The sequence below is a fragment of the Cynocephalus volans genome, chromosome 9 (assembly GCF_027409185.1).
Source record: "Cynocephalus volans isolate mCynVol1 chromosome 9, mCynVol1.pri, whole genome shotgun sequence".
Taxonomy (NCBI): Eukaryota; Metazoa; Chordata; class Mammalia; order Dermoptera; family Cynocephalidae; genus Cynocephalus; species Cynocephalus volans.
In genome coordinates, this window is record NC_084468.1 from 123,967,959 (window position 1) to 123,985,607 (window position 17,649).

At 35.9% G+C, this 17,649-nt stretch overlaps 1 protein-coding gene across 3 annotated transcripts; it reads left to right on the top strand.

Annotated features, from left to right (window-relative positions):
• The first annotated feature begins 1,059 nt into the window (after positions 1-1,059).
• SCOC (short coiled-coil protein) lies at positions 1,060-10,389 on the top strand. Of its 3 annotated transcripts, XM_063108093.1 has the most exons (5): positions 1,060-1,168; positions 4,605-4,660; positions 6,764-6,835; positions 7,194-7,277; positions 8,777-10,389. In XM_063108093.1, exons 3-5 carry the CDS (start codon positions 6,814-6,816, stop codon positions 8,917-8,919), a joined length of 249 nt encoding a protein of 82 aa, XP_062964163.1. In that variant the 5' UTR covers positions 1,060-1,168; positions 4,605-4,660; positions 6,764-6,813; the 3' UTR covers positions 8,920-10,389. The 3 variants fall into 3 exon arrangements, with proteins under 3 accessions (XP_062964163.1, XP_062964166.1, XP_062964165.1); XM_063108096.1 differs by lacking the exons at positions 1,060-1,168; positions 4,605-4,660 and adding an exon at positions 1,176-1,434; XM_063108095.1 differs by lacking the exon at positions 1,060-1,168 and having other exon boundaries at positions 4,590-4,660.
• The last annotated feature ends 7,260 nt before the right edge of the window (positions 10,390-17,649 follow it).

The following is a 17,649-nucleotide window of genomic DNA, read 5'->3' on the forward strand; positions in this document are numbered from 1 at the left end:
GCTACTGCGCTCCCAGCGCCGCACTCTCCCGTGTGCGCCCCGGGTCGGCCCCGGCCCCCAAATGGAAGATTTTTAATGTAGCCCTTAAAAGGATTAAGGCTATGTGTCAGCAAACCATGCCAGAATAAAGACAAGAAACAGGTAGACATAAGGCTCACCCCTACAGCTCAGGAGATTGTGCCAAAGCTAAAACAATAATGTTTTGCTGTGGATGTCTACCTTGTAGTCAACGAATATTAAAAAGAAGCAGTGTAAAGTGCTCCGTTACTGTGAACAGTGTCATGAACGTCACATTACACCTGAAAAGTCTGGCACACAGCATTTCATGCCACATTATGACCTTGAACAAGAAATGTTTTACTCTTAAGCTTCTGTTTCTTTCTGTGTGTTGCTGTGAGCATCAAATAGAATAAGATCAGCGAAAGAGCTATACCAAAGTACTATGAAGGTATTTTCTCAATTTTGAATTATTAAATGGTCAGATGCACTATAGATTTAGTAATAGTGTGTGTGTGGGGGGGGGGGGGTGGATATGGAGAGGAATATTCCACTAGCGGTACGTTTTATCAGCTTCCCGATTTTGGAAGTAAAAAAATACGAAAAATTCTGCTTTTAGAATTGAGGAACTACGATATTGCATTGGCTTGCTTTCTCTGTTCTATCCACAAAGACCTTTTATTGAATTTGAATGATTTCTCCCTCGCCCGGCATTTGGTTATACCAATCTCGTTCTTGACAACAGTCACGATTTTCCATACTGGATTTAAAACCCCAATTTTCAGGTTCCTGATGAGACTGAAGAGCTGCTCCGCTAGGACTGGCTTTCACACGCTTAGCTTCGCTCCCGTACTGTCATTGGCTGTTGCTCTTCTCGGACCCGCCCACCATGACCTCAATCCTGATTGGATGTCAATGCCCTTTTGTTATGGCAAAGGCGGATCCCGGTGCTTTGAGATAGGACGCCTGGGGCGGCGGACAGCTAATGCGCAGGCGTGCATTCTTGAGTTGGGATTGGTGGGTGACGAGAAGGGACGGGGCGGGACTGCTTTCTCGGCGCACGCTCTGTAGGCGGAGGCTGCGCTGAGCTGCCGGTGTCAGTGGATCCAAGTGTCCGAGCGTGAGGCGTCCTCCCAGTCCCTCCCCTTCCCGGCTCCTCCTCAAGCGGAAGGTGAGGGCCGTCCCGGGCAGCTAAGGCCCTGGCTCCGGGAGACTGGAGTTGCGGCCTCTGTTACCGCCGAGGACCTGGAGGGCGGGGCGGGTTGGGCGCGTGCCGGCGCACCCCGGCCTGGGAAGAGCGGCCTCGGGCCTGGGCGTGTGGTGGGCGGCGGAGGCCTGGCTCCCTGCAGAACTCCTGCGCAGCCTCTTTTTCTCGACTTCATTACCGGGCCCAGAGGTTCCTGACGCAGACATCCTGCCGCTTTCTCCCTGCTGCTCGTGGGTTGGGGGCCCCTGTCCAGGCTCCTACTCTAGAATGGGACTGCCAGAGGGGCTTTGGGTGGGACGGGACCTGACACGCCTAGACTTGCCTGTGGCTACTCCGGAAGAGCCAGGGTGATGGGAGAGGACGTTGAGGTGGGGAGGAGGCCAGTGAGCTGTAAAATAAGGGCTTTAACATCTTCGCAGGCGCTGAACGCAGCTCCGGAACGTTTGGGGAGTAAGATTTACATTCCTGAACTGCAGGACTTGTCATACAATGTATCAGCCTCTGAGTATTACGTAACAATATTAAGGACAGATGCTATTTCAGGTGTTTCCAACAAGGTATCTATATCTGAGGACCCAAGGCTATCCCTGTATATTTTGTGCCTGTGCTTTTTATTGATTAAGTTCAGTGTAGCTAGCCACTCTGGGGATCTAGCTCTCGTTTAAATCCTCATTTACCAATTTATTGATTTCGTGGAATTTGAAACGATTTATCTAACCAGAACGAGTCAAAGCAGAACTTGAACAGATCCGAACAAACAAACCATGTTGAAGTTGATGCAGTTCGAAGGGAATGAAATTTATCTTAAGTTGTTTAGTTAGTAGAATACCAAAAGAGTTTGACATTAGGGTTTGCAAAATGTTTGGCAAATTTAGATTAGAGCCATATTAAAGTTTCTTTCATTGTATAATGGATAAAAAAGGGCCTATGACTTTAGACTGGGTTCAAATTCTTGGTACAGATATTGGTTGTGAAGCCTGAGGTAAGATTACCTAGCCTTTCTCAGATTTAGTGTCCACATCTGTAAGTTGCAGTTTTCTTCTGTTGATTGATGAAATAATATTAGCATGTAAACTGTTTAGCACGTTAATGCACAAAGACGTTATTTTAGCATCTTACTAGCTCTCTAGGAAGTGGATGACAAATAATGAAAATTAATTTTAGATGCTGGAGAGTTGTGCGGTTGAGGTTGGACAGACTGTAGGAAAAAGTCTCAGATCTTAGGTCTCAGATGTGAGCATAGCTGTGGTGAGATGGTGAAATAAAGCAGATTGGGACATTGGCTGCAGTCTTGGCTCTGTCGGTAACTATTACTGTGATCTGAGTAAGCTGTTCTCTTCTTTGGCCTTGGTTTCTTAGTGAAATGAAGTATCTGGACCAAATAATTTGTCTAAAATTCTTTTTGTGGACTGAGTTAGAGCTAAAAGGTAGAGAAGATAATAGTTAACACTTATTGAATACCTGCTATGTTTGTTCTAGGTACTGTTGCAAGCACATATGTTATCAACTCACTACATTTTCACAACAAACCGATGAGGTACATATTATTATTATCCCCATTTTACGGGTTAGGAAACTGAGGCTGAGATGTTAACTTGCCTAGGGTTCCAGAACATATAAATAGCAGGTAATCCAGGTAATCTTAAATTCATGTTCTTAATCACTGTGCTAAACTGCCTCTTGTAAAGGGATGTTGGGTTACTATGTGAGGTATTATAAAATAGAGATATATTTGGTAAGATGATAGTCTTTGGTTACAGATATGTGGGCATGGAAAAGATTATTTAATGGATCTTGTCCTAATGTTTGCTATACTTTTTGATCCTTATTCTCTTCATACTTTCTGCTTCCTGGACTTAAACCATCAAATGTAATTCTAGATTCTTTTTCACTGACAGGCTAGATATGGATAGGCACCAAAATTTACTGTGATTTTTGAGAAAAGTTCTGGATCAGAGGTGTAGAATTTCAGGAAACCATACTCATTTTGGAGCTGAGGCAGATTTAGGATAGACCAGCCTTAGCATCCCGAATTCATTTCAGTGTTCCCACACTTGGGATGCTTTGGTCTGGATTCTCTCTCTTTTCATGTCAGATTTGCATTTATGCGTAGGAGCAGGAGTTGAAAATGAATTCTTTAGAGCACATTTGACATGGAATTGGATTGATATGATAGCAACTATAGATAAAAAAGGATTTTTTAAAATTTTAACTTCTCAATATACATTGCAGTTGATTTTCATGATAGTTGAAAAACTGTATTAAGTACCTATTGTGATGTAATACTGTGCTAATGTAGACATTGTGCAGTTTGACGATGGATCCTGTTTTGAAAGACAATAAAATCCACAGCTAAAATACTTTGACATAAACTGTTCAACAAACCTTTTGATCCCATATGTAAAATAAATCAGTTTATAATTCTAAATCTAATGAAAGACTTTAAATATATATAATAGTAGCTTTTTGAGGTGGTTTATTTAACCACATCACAATAAAAGAAAATTGCTACTTTTTTTTTTTGCCATTGTGGAGAGTCAGTGGGTAATGCTCTAGTCCACTTTCTTAAAGAGTAATGTCCTTTTGCACAGGGCTGCCACATACAGTTGGGCAGGTTTTGCATTGTACAACCCTCCGGGTGTGATCTTACATGGACTGTGATGTAAACAGTGCTGTCTGGGGTTGTGTGGTATATTCTATAGCAGTGTCTTTGTGGCACTGCTTTTGTGCTCCTGCCCCCACCTCAATCTTGAATGTGTTTTTTTAGAGTAATTTTTTTCTCTAATAAGCCCTGGGCATCCTGTTTTTCTGCTTTTTTTCCTTTTCACTTTTTCAGATGAAGTCAAACTGTTGATAAGCCATGCATAGGTTTTCTTTGGTTTGGGTTATATCTGGCTAACATTTTAGAAACTGACTTTTTCTTTGCCTACTGCATTGGTTGGTTTGGAACACTTGTGTTTTTGTAGAATTTAATTTTAATTTTAGACTGAAACACAAACAAAAGAAGAATATCCCATATGTGTACTACATCTGATTTCAAAATCAGGTATATTGATTTGGTGATTATTTGTTGTTTTGGCTTGTATATGTTGTAAACTCTTCTCAGCTCTTGTGAAAATTATGTTTTAGCTGTATTCTTAAAAATACTGCATATTAGAAATTTGAAGTACTTTTTATTAGTTATCAAGCCAATAACCAAATCACAGTCCGCTTTTGATCACTTACTTTTGCTGTTGGCTGTTGCCTCTGTCATCTCTCCCAGACCTGCTTTAGCCAGATCAGTGGTTGAAATGATGTGAAAAGTGAGGGTGACTGGCACCTTGTTAGAAATGTGCTCTTTTTTCAGGGAGGTGTCCTATCAAGTTTTCACTGCTAACACTTTCCCTCTCCAATTTTAAAGAGGTGTTGATTGAATGGAGAGGAATAATTTTTGAAGTGTAGTCTTCGAATGCTACAGTAAGTTGAATAACTTTAAAAGAATTTCTGAAAAAAATTTTAGTATCAATCTGTCCGGATGTACATAGGTGTACTAATATATACTTTCTCTGAAGCGCAGAGAACCTGAGAATTAAAACCATGTGAAAAAGAGGTGGGGGAAAGCAGCTTTAAGTGTTGCTTAGATAAGTAGAAAGATGCTAGATGACTTGGAGTAGGTTTATTAAGCATTATTAAGTTAACTGTATACCATTTGCAGTTAATTATTTAATAATGTGTAAGGTTGTGTAAGGGATGCTTCATATCTTTTTTTTTAGACTAATGAGTGTCTTACTTGAGAAGTAGTTTACACATATGTACAATGGGTATTCTATTTCCATGTTCATGCTAGTATCTGAAGTGTAACATGAATTATATTAACTGAAGTTGTGAGGAAATATACAATACACTGATATCTCTCGACAGTGATTCTAGTTCTAGTATGTAGAGCTCCTTGTTCAATAGGTCTATGTTCCACTTGTAAGTAAATGTAGGCATAACAATGCCTTGGGTATAGTAGGGGTTCAATAAATACTTGTTGAAAGAATAACAATATGGATAAGATAGGTTTAGGTTGCTTTGGTGTTGTAGATTAGATCGGTTAACAAATCTGTTTTCAGTAGTAATTTACTAGCATTATTTAATGCATATTGAGCACCTTGAATGTGAAATGATTGTTAGCAATGGAGCAGAACATATTTCATAGGAATTTTGTGCTCCAATATTTTGGAGACTTTGATTGAAATAATAAAATGTTAATATTTATTTATTTACTTATCTACATCATGATTAGTTGATTTTGATTTAACCATAACCAGAGGTGACAAGTGGACATTTTTCCTTTATTCCATATCAGTATATCAGATATTTTGTATTTTGAATTTTATGTATAAAAAATTAAGTATATGTAAAATAATACTTAAATAATGAAGAATATTTTGAAAAAGGGTTACCAACATTCTTAATATGAGCTTTTTTCATTTTGCTGTGTTCTCTTTAACCATATTTACATATATTTTACATAATTTACAACAATGAATATACAATTTTGTAAACATTCTTCCATGTTATTATAGTCATTATAATTATTTTAGTAGTTACTCCATTAGAAATTACAACTGTAATTTACCAGACCCTGAATGGACAGTTGTTTCTGATTTACTAGGTTGTAAATAAGGGTGAAGTGAAGATTTTTATATTTAGGGTTGGCCCTCCCTACCCATGGGTTCTGCATCTGTGGGGTCAACCAATGAACCAGTGATGGGTCAAAATATTTAAAAAAAAAAAAAAAAAAAAAAAAAAAAAAAGTTGCACCTGTACTGAAACATGTACTTTTTTCCCTTGTATTATTCCTTAAACAATACAGTATAACAACTAGTTACATAGCATTTGCATCATATTAGGTATTGTAGGTAATCTAGAGATAATTTAAAGAATACCAAGGAATGTGCATAGGTTATATGCAAACACTACACCATTTGATATCAAGGACTTGAGCAGATTTTGGTGTCTGCAGAAGGTCCTGGAACCAATCCCCGAAGATACTGAGGGATGATTGTGTAACATTTTCCTTCTTTGTAATTGTCCATAGGCTAAATTTCCAAGAGTAAAATACGAATGAATCTTGTTTATTATGGTACTGCTTTCCAAAAAAATTACATATTTAAAATTTGGGTCTAATACCTGTATATTTGTTTCCTATAACTCTTTGCTAGCATTGATTATTACCTTTAAAACTAACTTAATAAATGTAGTGGTAATTAATTTTATGTATTTCTTTGATTAGCAAGAAGCTCAACATTTTATCTTGTTTACTTAATACTTCTCTTTGTAAACTGTTTGTATTGATTGTATTCTTTGCTTATTTACCCATTGGGAATTTATTTTATTCTTAGAAACAGTAAAGCATATGAATAGGCTTCTGCTGGGTCACATAATGTGACTAACTCATCTTTTTTAAAAAAATTTTTATTAGCATATTCATTCTTAAAAATCATATTTCTTTATGCCCTTTGCAATAAGAAACATCTGCTTTAAAAAAAAAAATTTATATGTGTCTATGTTACTAACATTTTCTTTTTGCAGACCATTCATCAAGGATTTTGTATCCAAGGTTCAAAAGTTTGTTACCCAAGATGATGAATGCTGACATGGACGGTATGTTTTTCATTTTCTGTTTTGTATGTTCCTGTTTTTGTGGATGCTTTTGCTTTATTAAGCAATGGGAATAGCAGAGAAACAATATTTAGAAGGCTTGGATCTTGGCTAATTTACTTATTGATATCCCATCTAATTTTAGAAAGGATCTAAGGCAGCTTTCATTCCTTAACTGAGATGTTGGCAAGTCATTTTTATCTTCACCTTAGTGTTGTCATCTGCAGTGTGGGGATATAACTTTTTACTTCAAAGGGCTCTTTATAAGTAAAATAATATGAACCATTTTTCAGATTTTTAAGCACTATACTACATATGTGGTACCTACTGTTAATAGTAAATTTCAACCTTTTTATTATAGCAGTTGATGCTGAAAATCAGGTGGAACTGGAGGAAAAAACACGACTTATTAATCAAGTGTTGGAACTTCAACACACACTTGAAGGTTAGTTTAGATTTTTTAGTTTTCTTGAATGACATCCAATTAACTGAAATTATAATCATTTATGTTGCTAAATTTTGTTTGTTAGGGTGTATAGTTTAAAAAGTGTAAACTCCAAAGTCCATTTCAGTATATACTTTTTCAATATTCTTTTTTTTTTTCCCCCTCCTGCCTGTAGCTTTGTCTGGTGGTTTTATAGAACAGATATGCTTCAACAGGAAAGTCAAATAGTATTCTCATGCTTATGTCTTATGGTCTAACATAACACCATTTAGTATGAGAGCCCCCTTTAAGAACCCACAATGTGTTACTGAGTCCACTTTAATAAAGCTTATTTTAAAGTGAAAACAATGTGTTAGCCTCAGAGATTAAAAGGGAATTGATCTTTTTCATTTAGTATTCTTTCATAAAATGAATACTACCACTGAAACACTTTTGGTTTGTAATGAAATTAAGAGGTTGTTATTTTGGGGGCACCAGAGTAAGCATATCTTGTCCTTCAGAACCCTCCAGTGGCTTCCCATTTTACAGAATTAATAAAAGCCAATGTCTGTGACTTCCCTGCTACTTTTCAGAGAAGTGTCACACTCTGCTTCCTACATTCCACCTCAGACCCTGACCTCCATGCTGTTCTTTCAACATGCCAAGCATGGTTCTACTCAGGGTCATTAGCTGCTGTTCTTCTCTGCTTGAGTCTTCTTCCCTTAGTTGCATATCTATATGTCTCATTCCCTTACTTCCTTTAGGTCTCTGGTCAAATTCCTTTATCAAAATAACTAACCCTGAAAAGAGCAACTTCCTTGTGCTTCCTATGATCCTTATCCTTCTTGCTTTTTCTCCAGACCAACCAATCTCAGTGTGACATACAATATATTTATTTAATGTTTGCTTCTGACCCCCACTTCGTACCCTCTTAATGCATATGTGCCCATGTGTCTTTTTAGTTTATTGTTACTTCTAGAACAATGCCTGGCTCTCAGAGGGAACCCAATACATATTTGTTAAGTGAATGAATGGAGGTATTTTTTTATTTGATCACCAGGAACTACATCTTTTGAATTTCATGCTAATATAAAAATACTAAATGGTCAGTTGCTTGGAAAGTGACTGTCTATATCCAGATATATAAATTCTGTTGTATTAACTTACTTAAACATTTCTAGTAAAGACATTATAGTTTTACATTGGTAAGACATGAGTCAGAATTCACGTTTTAAAAACAAAGTCTGTTTTCTTTTTTAAATAAATATTTTAAAAGTTAACTATTCAACATAAATGCTGTTTACAAAGAATAACATTTAGTCTAATGTTAAACCTAGGAATTATTGTCTACTGACTTGCACTCAGTTTACTTTGCTTACCTTCTCTAAAGTAATAGGAATTTAAAAACAGAAAATTTAAGGATTGTGGTATCTCTTTTAATAATGAGTCTTAAGCTTTTCCTAATACAGAGTCTTTGCCATCATTTTATTGATAATGGGCATTTTTATATTTTTACATAGATCTCTCTGCAAGAGTTGATGCAGTTAAGGAAGAAAATCTGAAGCTAAAATCAGAAAACCAAGTTCTTGGACAATATATAGAAAACCTCATGTCAGCTTCTAGTGTTTTTCAAACAACTGACACAAAAAGCAAAAGAAAGTAAGGGATTGATATCCCTTTATGGAATTGCTGCTGATCATTTCTGTAAAACTTGGATAGATTCCAAAAGTTACAGTACTTTTGTTTGTGGCTTCATTGAATATTTATGAAGATAATGTCAGATCTAGGCAAAATTAACAGCATTAACAGGAGACTTCCATAAGTTTGTATATTAGTCTATGAAAATGTGCAGATGTACTGTAGGAACTTTATAATTAGAATTGCATATATTTATGAAACTTGAAAATGAATGTTTTAACGAATTTGCTTTTATTTATAGGTTTAGCACTGTCTTTTAATATAGGTTTAGTAAAATATACAAGAAAATAATCACCATGTTGTGAAAAAGTGACCAAAATCAGTATTGAATGCACAGCTTTATGTACTCTGTCCACCATTGTGTGCCTCTTCTCCATTGGCTTCTTCCTTCCCATTTCCCTTCCTTTAAGGAAACAATTGGTTTCACATTTATGAAAGTAATTTTAATAGTTAATCACCTACGAGAGTAACCTGAACTTTAATTGTTGAAACTTAATGAAAATAAGCTACTTTCTCAGCTAGAGCTTGTCATTTGTGATATTCAGTAATAAGATAGGATTGCTGGTTTCTCTTTAACAATTGAAAACAGAAGGAAGCTACAAAAAGGAAAATTTTTTCTTTGAAATGGAATTGCCAAACTGGGAAGACTTTTTGTTAAAAACTTGATTTTGCACAAAATAACCCACTTAGTATCTGAAAAGATATGAGTTCTGGTCATGTGTGTGTTTAAAATAGAAAATCTTGAGGAAAAATAGGAATAGAATGGAAAAGTACATGATAAACAACAGGAACCAACTCCAAACATTTTCACTCCAGGTTTGTCTTATCTCTGACACAGAGTAGATCTTTTGGAGAATGCAAGGTCACAGAAAGATTAATATTATCTTTTAATATCATTTTTTACACAAAGTTTTTGAAGCACCTTTCAAATGGATTAACTACATGAAAATGGATTGTTTGACTAACCTTATGTAAGCCACATCTTTTAAGAGAACAGTTACAGAGAGTTTGGTCTCAAGGTTTTTTACTCAGCAGATCAACGTTTTTTACAAAATTGCTTGAGTGGATTAGTATCCGAATCATGAATAAAATGGGAGAGTTTAACATAATAGTAATTTATAATCTCCCTCAGTATTTTATCTCATTTGTTCTCCCAGGTTTTTCTGTAAACTTGACTATTGGTTTGTAGAATTTTAGTCATCCTTTAACAGATTTAAATAATTTAGTTTATAGATTCTATTTGGTAAGGGAATCAATATCAGAAGTAATGTTAAAATATTATAATAGGAAAAGAGATCCACTGTTATAGCTTATGGTTATTAGATTTGGACTTTTAATCATGGAATAATCTTATGTATTGGTGTAAGATTTGATGAATGAAGTTATCTGTATGAATATATACTAGTTGTACTGCAAACATTTTGCATCCCTTTTGTGACCTAATTTATAGATATTTAAAGTTGTGTTGCAATTCTGCTTTGTTGTTTAATAAAAAGCTGTTTCAGAAAATTTCTGTGTTTTGATATAGTTGCCTAAGTAAATGGGGTATGTAGGAGTAGCAGTGTATCCAAGGGCTGTTCAGTGCCACAGGATAAATAGTATGTCTTAAATGTTGTTACTGAATGTTTAGGGGAATAATATTTTTATTAATACAAATATTACACATTAATTTAAAAAAATAAAAGCAAAGCATTCAAAGAAAGGAACCCAAGATATCCAGGGGAAAGGACGTTATATTTTTTAGGGTAGGCTAAGCTACTGTTAACAAGAGACCCGGCAATAAAGAATATAGTAATACAGACGTTTCTCTCCCAACCAATGGTTCCTGAGGTCAGCATTACAGGCTAGCAGGCTTTGTCCCACACAAATATTCAGAGACTTTGGTTGAGGATGGCGTCTACTGTTTTTAGTCACAGCTTCCAAGTCACTCTAGTTATCACCATTCTAACTGGCAGAAAGCATAGGAGTACACCTATGCAAGGTTTTATGAACCAGGCCTGGAAATGGCTTCTGTATTCTCACGTTCCAGTAGCGTGGAGACTTAGTTAGATCTATATGTAAGAGCAGCTGAGAAATTATTCCCCGGTTGTGAAGCCATATTCCAGCTACAACTGTACAGTAGTTCCCTCTTATCCAAGGTTTTGCTTTCCAAGGTTTTAGTTACCTGTGGTCAACCACTGTCTGAAAATATTACATGGAAAATTCCAGAAATAATTCATAAGTTTTAAATTGCATGCCATTCTGAAAAGTGTGATGAAATCTTGCACCGTCCTGCATTGTCCTGCCTGGGACATGAATCCTCCGTTTGTCTACCATATTTGTGCTGTAGACAGTACCACCCCTTAGTCACTTAGTAGCCGACTAGGTTATTAGATAAAACCATCCGAGTTTCGCAGCGCTGTGTTCAAATAACCTGTAATTTATGTCATAATGGCCCCAAGTGCAAGAGTAGTGATGCTGGCAGTTTAGATATGCCAAAGATAAGCTGTAAAGTGCTTCCTTTAAACGAAAAGGTTAAAGTTCTTGACAAAAAAAAAAAAAAAAAAAATCATATGCCGAGGTTGCTAAGATCTACAGTACGAATGAATCTTTTTAATTTTTATCAAATTTTACTTTGATATGTAATTATGTGCTAAAATCAGTGCAAAAGATTACTTTTGAAAAAGGAAGAAGTTCAAAATTACTCTTGAAAACCTCTTAAATCAGAATGAATCTTGTATCCATGAAATTGTCAAGAAGGAAAAAAATTTGCGCATAGTATATATAGTGTTTGGTACTATCTGAAGTTTCAAGCATCCACTGGCGGAACATGTCCCTGTGGAAAAGTGGGGACTAATGTATTACTATGGAAGCAGATGAATTTTGGTGGCCACTAGCAGCCCCAGCCACAGCCCTCTTCTTTTGCAACTAAGTATCTGCACAACCTTCTCCCCTCTCATAGAACATGCTCAACCCGTCATCCAGTTACTGGTTCAGCTCAAAATCCAGGATTTCTATTACAGTCCATCAGTGTAGATATGGCTTCTAATAGTCTAACAACCTTTAAACTGATAGGCAAATTGTTTGCTCTCACTCTTGCCCCTGCCCATTTAAAAAGTTGTAGGGGGGACAGGATAGCGAAATACAAACTCTCAATTTGGAAAATGGAATAAACGGAAACACATTCAAAGCAATCTTGGAATGCTCCTGGGAGACCTTGTGAAGATTTTGTTCCTAATAGCAGAGAAGTTCCTTGATTAAACTCTCATCCTGATCTCTGGCGAGATCTCCCTTGTTCTTCTGAAAAGTAATTCCTTATCAATTTTCCTCCATGGCTTCATCAGAAGTAGAGGTAGGGAGTGTTCCCTCCGTGGGGGTTGTGAAAACAGTCCACATCCTCCTGGTGTGAGCTTGATATCCTTCATTTTAAGGTCAAGCTCACAATTCTTTGGCAGTACAATTCCCTTAAAAACTCAAGCCTTTTTATCTATATACTTCCAGTTCTGTATGCCAGGAACATAACCAAACTCTTTTATAGACCAAATTCTCAAAGTATGCTTTCTTTCCTTACAGGGTCCTGCTCCTGTTTAATGGAGGCTATCTTGGGACCAACTGAAAATAACACTGTACTGGGAATGCTATACCCTGAGTTTTGCTGCAGGGCTGGGTTCCTTTGGCATAACAATTGGCAAGGAAGTCTTAACAGGCTTCCCCTCCACCTCCTACACTTCAAAAATAAAATAATTTTGAACCTTTTCCTGCTATTCAGGTTTTAGAAAAATTGGCTTGTCTAATCTTGTGAGGTTGTTGGTATCTGAACTTTATTCCTTTCCATCTCTGCTTGGAAACTGATAAGTTCTTTTTGTGATACCTTGCTAAGAGCATCAAGGAACAGCCAATTCATTTAATGTTCTGTCTTTTCCCAACTGCTACCCATAGAGTTATCAGTTGAGTAGGTGAGAAACTGTTGCCTGAAATATATGCCCCACCTGCTTGTCATGTGAATGTTAAGCCAATGCTATACATTTTGTTTTTGTTATGGCAATACCTCACTTCAAGATATCAATTTCTCTATTAGAAATATGGATGGTAAACAGTGTACACAGGGACTGTGTCCAGCTTCAAAGACTTGACCAACTTTTAGACAGGCTCCACTGAGTTTTCTTTTTGATTAGGCCTTGTTCTTGGGCCCTGTCTTTGGCCTGACTAGTCCAGTGTTAGAAAGAATCCTGCTAAAGCAGTTTAGAGAGAATTCCCTACACTGGGTATCTGATCGCCTTCCACAACTGATCAAATCCCTCATCCCCCACAATATCACCCTGGCCTGCTTTCAGCAAGCACTCCCCCAACCCCTGATGCCTCCACTTAGTAATCTATCCACCATCTCCCTCACTTTGCTGATTTTCAGAAACCACCCAGCTGTCTTTGCTGTATTAGGAGTTAAGCCCAATTTCTCTCCCTTATTTCAGCAGTCTTAACACCTATCACAATAGTCCTGAATAAAATCTTCCTTTCCATTTTTATAAGTGTCAGAATAATTTTTCCTTTAACATTTCCTATCGCTATATGCTGGGGGAATGATACAACAGTATAGTCCTTGTCATGGATTGAATGTATTCTCCCAAAACTCACATGCTAAAGTCCTAACCCCCATTGTGATGTTAGGAGGTCGGACCTATGGGAGATAATTAGGTCATGAGGGTAGAGTCCTCATGAACAGGATTAGTGCCCTTATTAAAGAGACCCTATCATTCTCTTGTTCTCTTTCTGCCACATGTGGACACAGCAAGATGACCACAGCAGTCTGCATCTCAGAAGAGGGTCCTTACCAGAACCTGACTATGCTGGCACCCTAATCTCAGACTTCTAGCTTGCACAACTGTGAGAAATAAATTTCTGTTTATATGCCACCCAGTCTATGATATTTTGTTACAGTAGCCCAAACAGACTAAGATACCCTTTCCCCAGGGTTCCCAGTAAGACTTCCCTCAATATTGACACTGCTAGTCCATCCGAAATTTTTCCTCTTTATATTCCTTTGGACTTTACTTATAGAAAGGTACTATAGATCATAGTCCCTTATTTGGAACTAGTAGGGCAAAATGTTTCAGGATTTGGAATTTTTCAGATTTTATAAAGTATTGTGACTCATATACCAATATGGTTTGGGGCAGCACCTGCAATCAAATACACTAGCATTTCTGCAGCAAAATATATGAGTATTAATGCTAAGTGAGATAAAGAAAGACTACATAAAAACCTGCCAGGGAGGTCAAATTTGGCTGCCAAATGAGTTTTGGTGCTAAAATGATGGGGAAAAAAACCTCACTTTTCAGAGATTTTTGGATTTTGGAATTGTACTTGAAAGCCTTTTGTAGAAAACTAACCAAAATCGTGTATTTAGTTCCAACCAGTTAATGTCACAACTCTATTCCTGTCTATTACTCTTCCCTCTGATCTAGACCCTTTTCTAAAAGAAAAATGACAGGTGAATTATAGAATCTAAAATTAATTTTGTGTTCAACGCAAAGCAAAATTGATCTTAATTCTTCAGAATGTAAAGCCTTTGCCTAATAATTATTTTTCCCTGTCTTGAGTTAACACCCTCTGGTGGTTGTCATAAGATATTTTCAATGCTGATATAACCAAAATTTACCAGCAAACACCAGAGATTACTTTAGTTGTTAAGACCACTTGTAAATCATGAAATAACAGAGAATGTGATTACATGGAAGGCTGTTTAAGAATTGGAAGAGAATGACTTAACTGTCTATTAGCTACTCTAACCAGAAAACCAGCTATAGTTCATTTAATTTAAATCAGAGATTAATGGTATTTAAAAGATAAATTTACTATAAGAAGGACTTTACATTGGTTTTAGGACTTTACCTTATAATGGAGCAGGGTGTTGAGTGATGACAGAAGCTGAAGTAATACATTATAATGAATTGTGTAATGTATTTATCTTGTTTTAAAATTGTATACATTGTTTATAGATGGCTTTTCAAGTGTTCAGTCTGAGTTATTAAAACTTGAAAATAACTCCTGATTTTACAAGGAATGTGTATTGTATTCATTTAACAAACACAATATATGTGAAAAGATACTGTCAGGAATTAAAAAATCATGTTTCAGTTATCCTGTTGCCTACTTTCTCTAAAACTACCCTTACTCTTCCATGCTTTTTCTTTCCCATCAACCTGCCTCATCTGACCTGTCAGATGAGGGATAATTTTACTTCCTAAACTCACCAGCTGTCACACTGTGGAAATGCATGGCAGCTATATACTTGTGGAAGAAATTATTGAAATTTGTGTAAAAATGCCATTATGTTTTAATAAGTCATTTATATAAAAGATTTAAGTAGATATTTCATTTTAGCCATCTGATATTTCAACTCTAAATCCTGCTAAAGTTAAAACTTATAGCTACAACTGAAAAGAGAATCAAAAAACTGCTCATAGATGCCCAGAGTATAATTATGTATTAACTATTCTGAACAGTTTTCACTGAATACAACACCATTTTTGGACTAGAATTCTAAATGTTTAGGTACATTAAATTCATTGCTAGTGTCTCATTTTAACATGTAAGCAGTTCCACCATGTGTCTCCTCCAAATGTGAACACTTCAAAAAGACTACTAATTCTAGTAACATGATGTCTTCCTAGAGAAATGATCCATGGAAGCAAGGCTATCTGAAAAAATATTCGAAAGAAGGGAAGTTTTTTTAGCCTGGTCAAGTTAAAAAGCCTCTACAAAGTCCAACTAAAAGAAAAACAAAATTTACTTATTTTTCTTCTTTATTAGAGAAAAGGATAAACTTTAAGTCATTTTTAAATAATGAAGTTAGAAGACTAAGTTTTGATTAAACCTATCAGTCATGGTACACCTACAGAGGGGTACATGCACAGGAATTAGCAGTGACTTGGTAGAATTGGTTGCTTAAATTTTACCACTGCAAGCCCAGGGAGTTTAACCAAACATTAAAGTTAAAATGAATCTGCACCAAGAAAGGAAAGAAAGTTTTAATCGATCTTTAGAAAAAATGCTCACATACAAGACACATGTCAGACAAGAATGTTTTCATAAAATTAAAAAAGGACTTATCTCCCAAAGTAGTGGTTTCCTCTCAGAAATATTCTCATCTAGAATTATTCAGTATGTCTAGTTCATTTGGACATTCCAAATGCAAAGAAAGAGAGGGAGTCCTCATAAGATGTATTATGTTCAGTTAGTATTAAATAAATACAAAGTACGGTTAAATGTATATATTAAGATTTTACACCACCAATTTATAAAAGTTCAGAACACAGCAATGGAGTAAAGCACTTATTTTCATTTTTAATTTCACTCTTTGCAATAAGGAGGGAATAGTATTATTGGCTATGTTTCGCTTCTTTTAGTAAAAGGAGAAACTGGAGACTTATTTTCCTTATATATAATTATGTTCTATATGTACCTACTGGGGAGGGAGCTGTAAGGGAACTTAGTTGGGGCTTGCCCAAGGATGCAGTGTGTATGCCCATGAAGGAATCCAAAATCTTATCCAACTGGTATAAAGTTCTCTAGATACTTAGTATTAAAGTAGTTCTGCGGTCTCAAAGATTTAGATCACTTTCCCAAGGGTCTAGCCTGTTACCCAAACATAAAAGGTTCTTAAATAAGATATTCTAAGTGGAACAACAGATCTCCATTAAAATGTAGTTCAGTGACTTTTGGTAACTGCTTTAAAAAGAGCAGCAATATTACTCCTACCTACCTCTGAGGCAGCTTTGAAGCTAGATGAGACAACAGATTAACAGACTTAAAACAGATTTGAATTTGTCAGGGAAAAAAGCAAGATAAAAATACAAAGCATGATGAATTGATATCAGCCATTAGAATTTTCTTAAATTAAAAAAATCACTTAAAGCCTCCTCAATAATCTACCTGTTAAAAGAGGGTATAGTTTAAAGAAGAAAAAGTATTTAAATTTTATTTTCAAGGGCAATGTATGAATAAATAATTTTGTGAATGGGGTAAGCTACTCTGGCATAAAACTACTATAAAAGCTTGAAAAAAATCTGTACAACATTTTGTTTTGGGTTAAACCTATTCTTTTTGTATTCAAATGTAAAATGTATGCTTCAATATTATCCAGTGATTCTATGAATGACACTTAGACAATTCTGTTTCGTTAACTTCTCAAAGCATGTCAACAAAGCACCTCTTTAAAGAAATCCATAATTTAAGTGAGCAACTAACCATAACTATAATTTGGCACAAGCTTGGTAAATGTGGGTCACATACAACACTTTCAATTGTTGATAAAGTCAAACAACCATACAGAAACTTTATTGCATTTAGCTCTGTACAACAGAACACACTAATTTTTATTATAGAACTACCAGTTATATTGTAGCATAGCCATTTAAGCAGAAATGCCAATAACTGATTTATCCAATAGCAGTGAAACTGCTACACATTCTTTTGCACTGCACAATCCAAAACTATCTCCAAACAACTAAAACTGTGTAACTTCTAATGATATTTATCTCTGAAATCTGACATGTAACATGCCACTTTTATTTGGAATTCAAAGACCAGATAACTTCCAAGTTACTTTTTTTCCCTTCGAAAAGACAGACTAAAATAAGTGTCTGAAAGAATAATGTTGATAGATATTAGAAACAGGATGTACAGACTGATTTAAGTTCAGTTCTGGCACACCAAT

Excerpts from the sequence above, each read along its gene's own strand:
- SCOC (XM_063108093.1), top strand. The coding sequence starts at position 6,814 with ATGATGAATGCTGACATGGACG. Across the intron at positions 6,836-7,193 it reads GATGAATGCTGACATGGACG|CAGTTGATGCTGAAAATCAG; the intron begins GTATGTTTTTCA and ends TTTTTATTATAG. Across the intron at positions 7,278-8,776 it reads ACTTCAACACACACTTGAAG|ATCTCTCTGCAAGAGTTGAT; the intron begins GTTAGTTTAGAT and ends ATTTTTACATAG.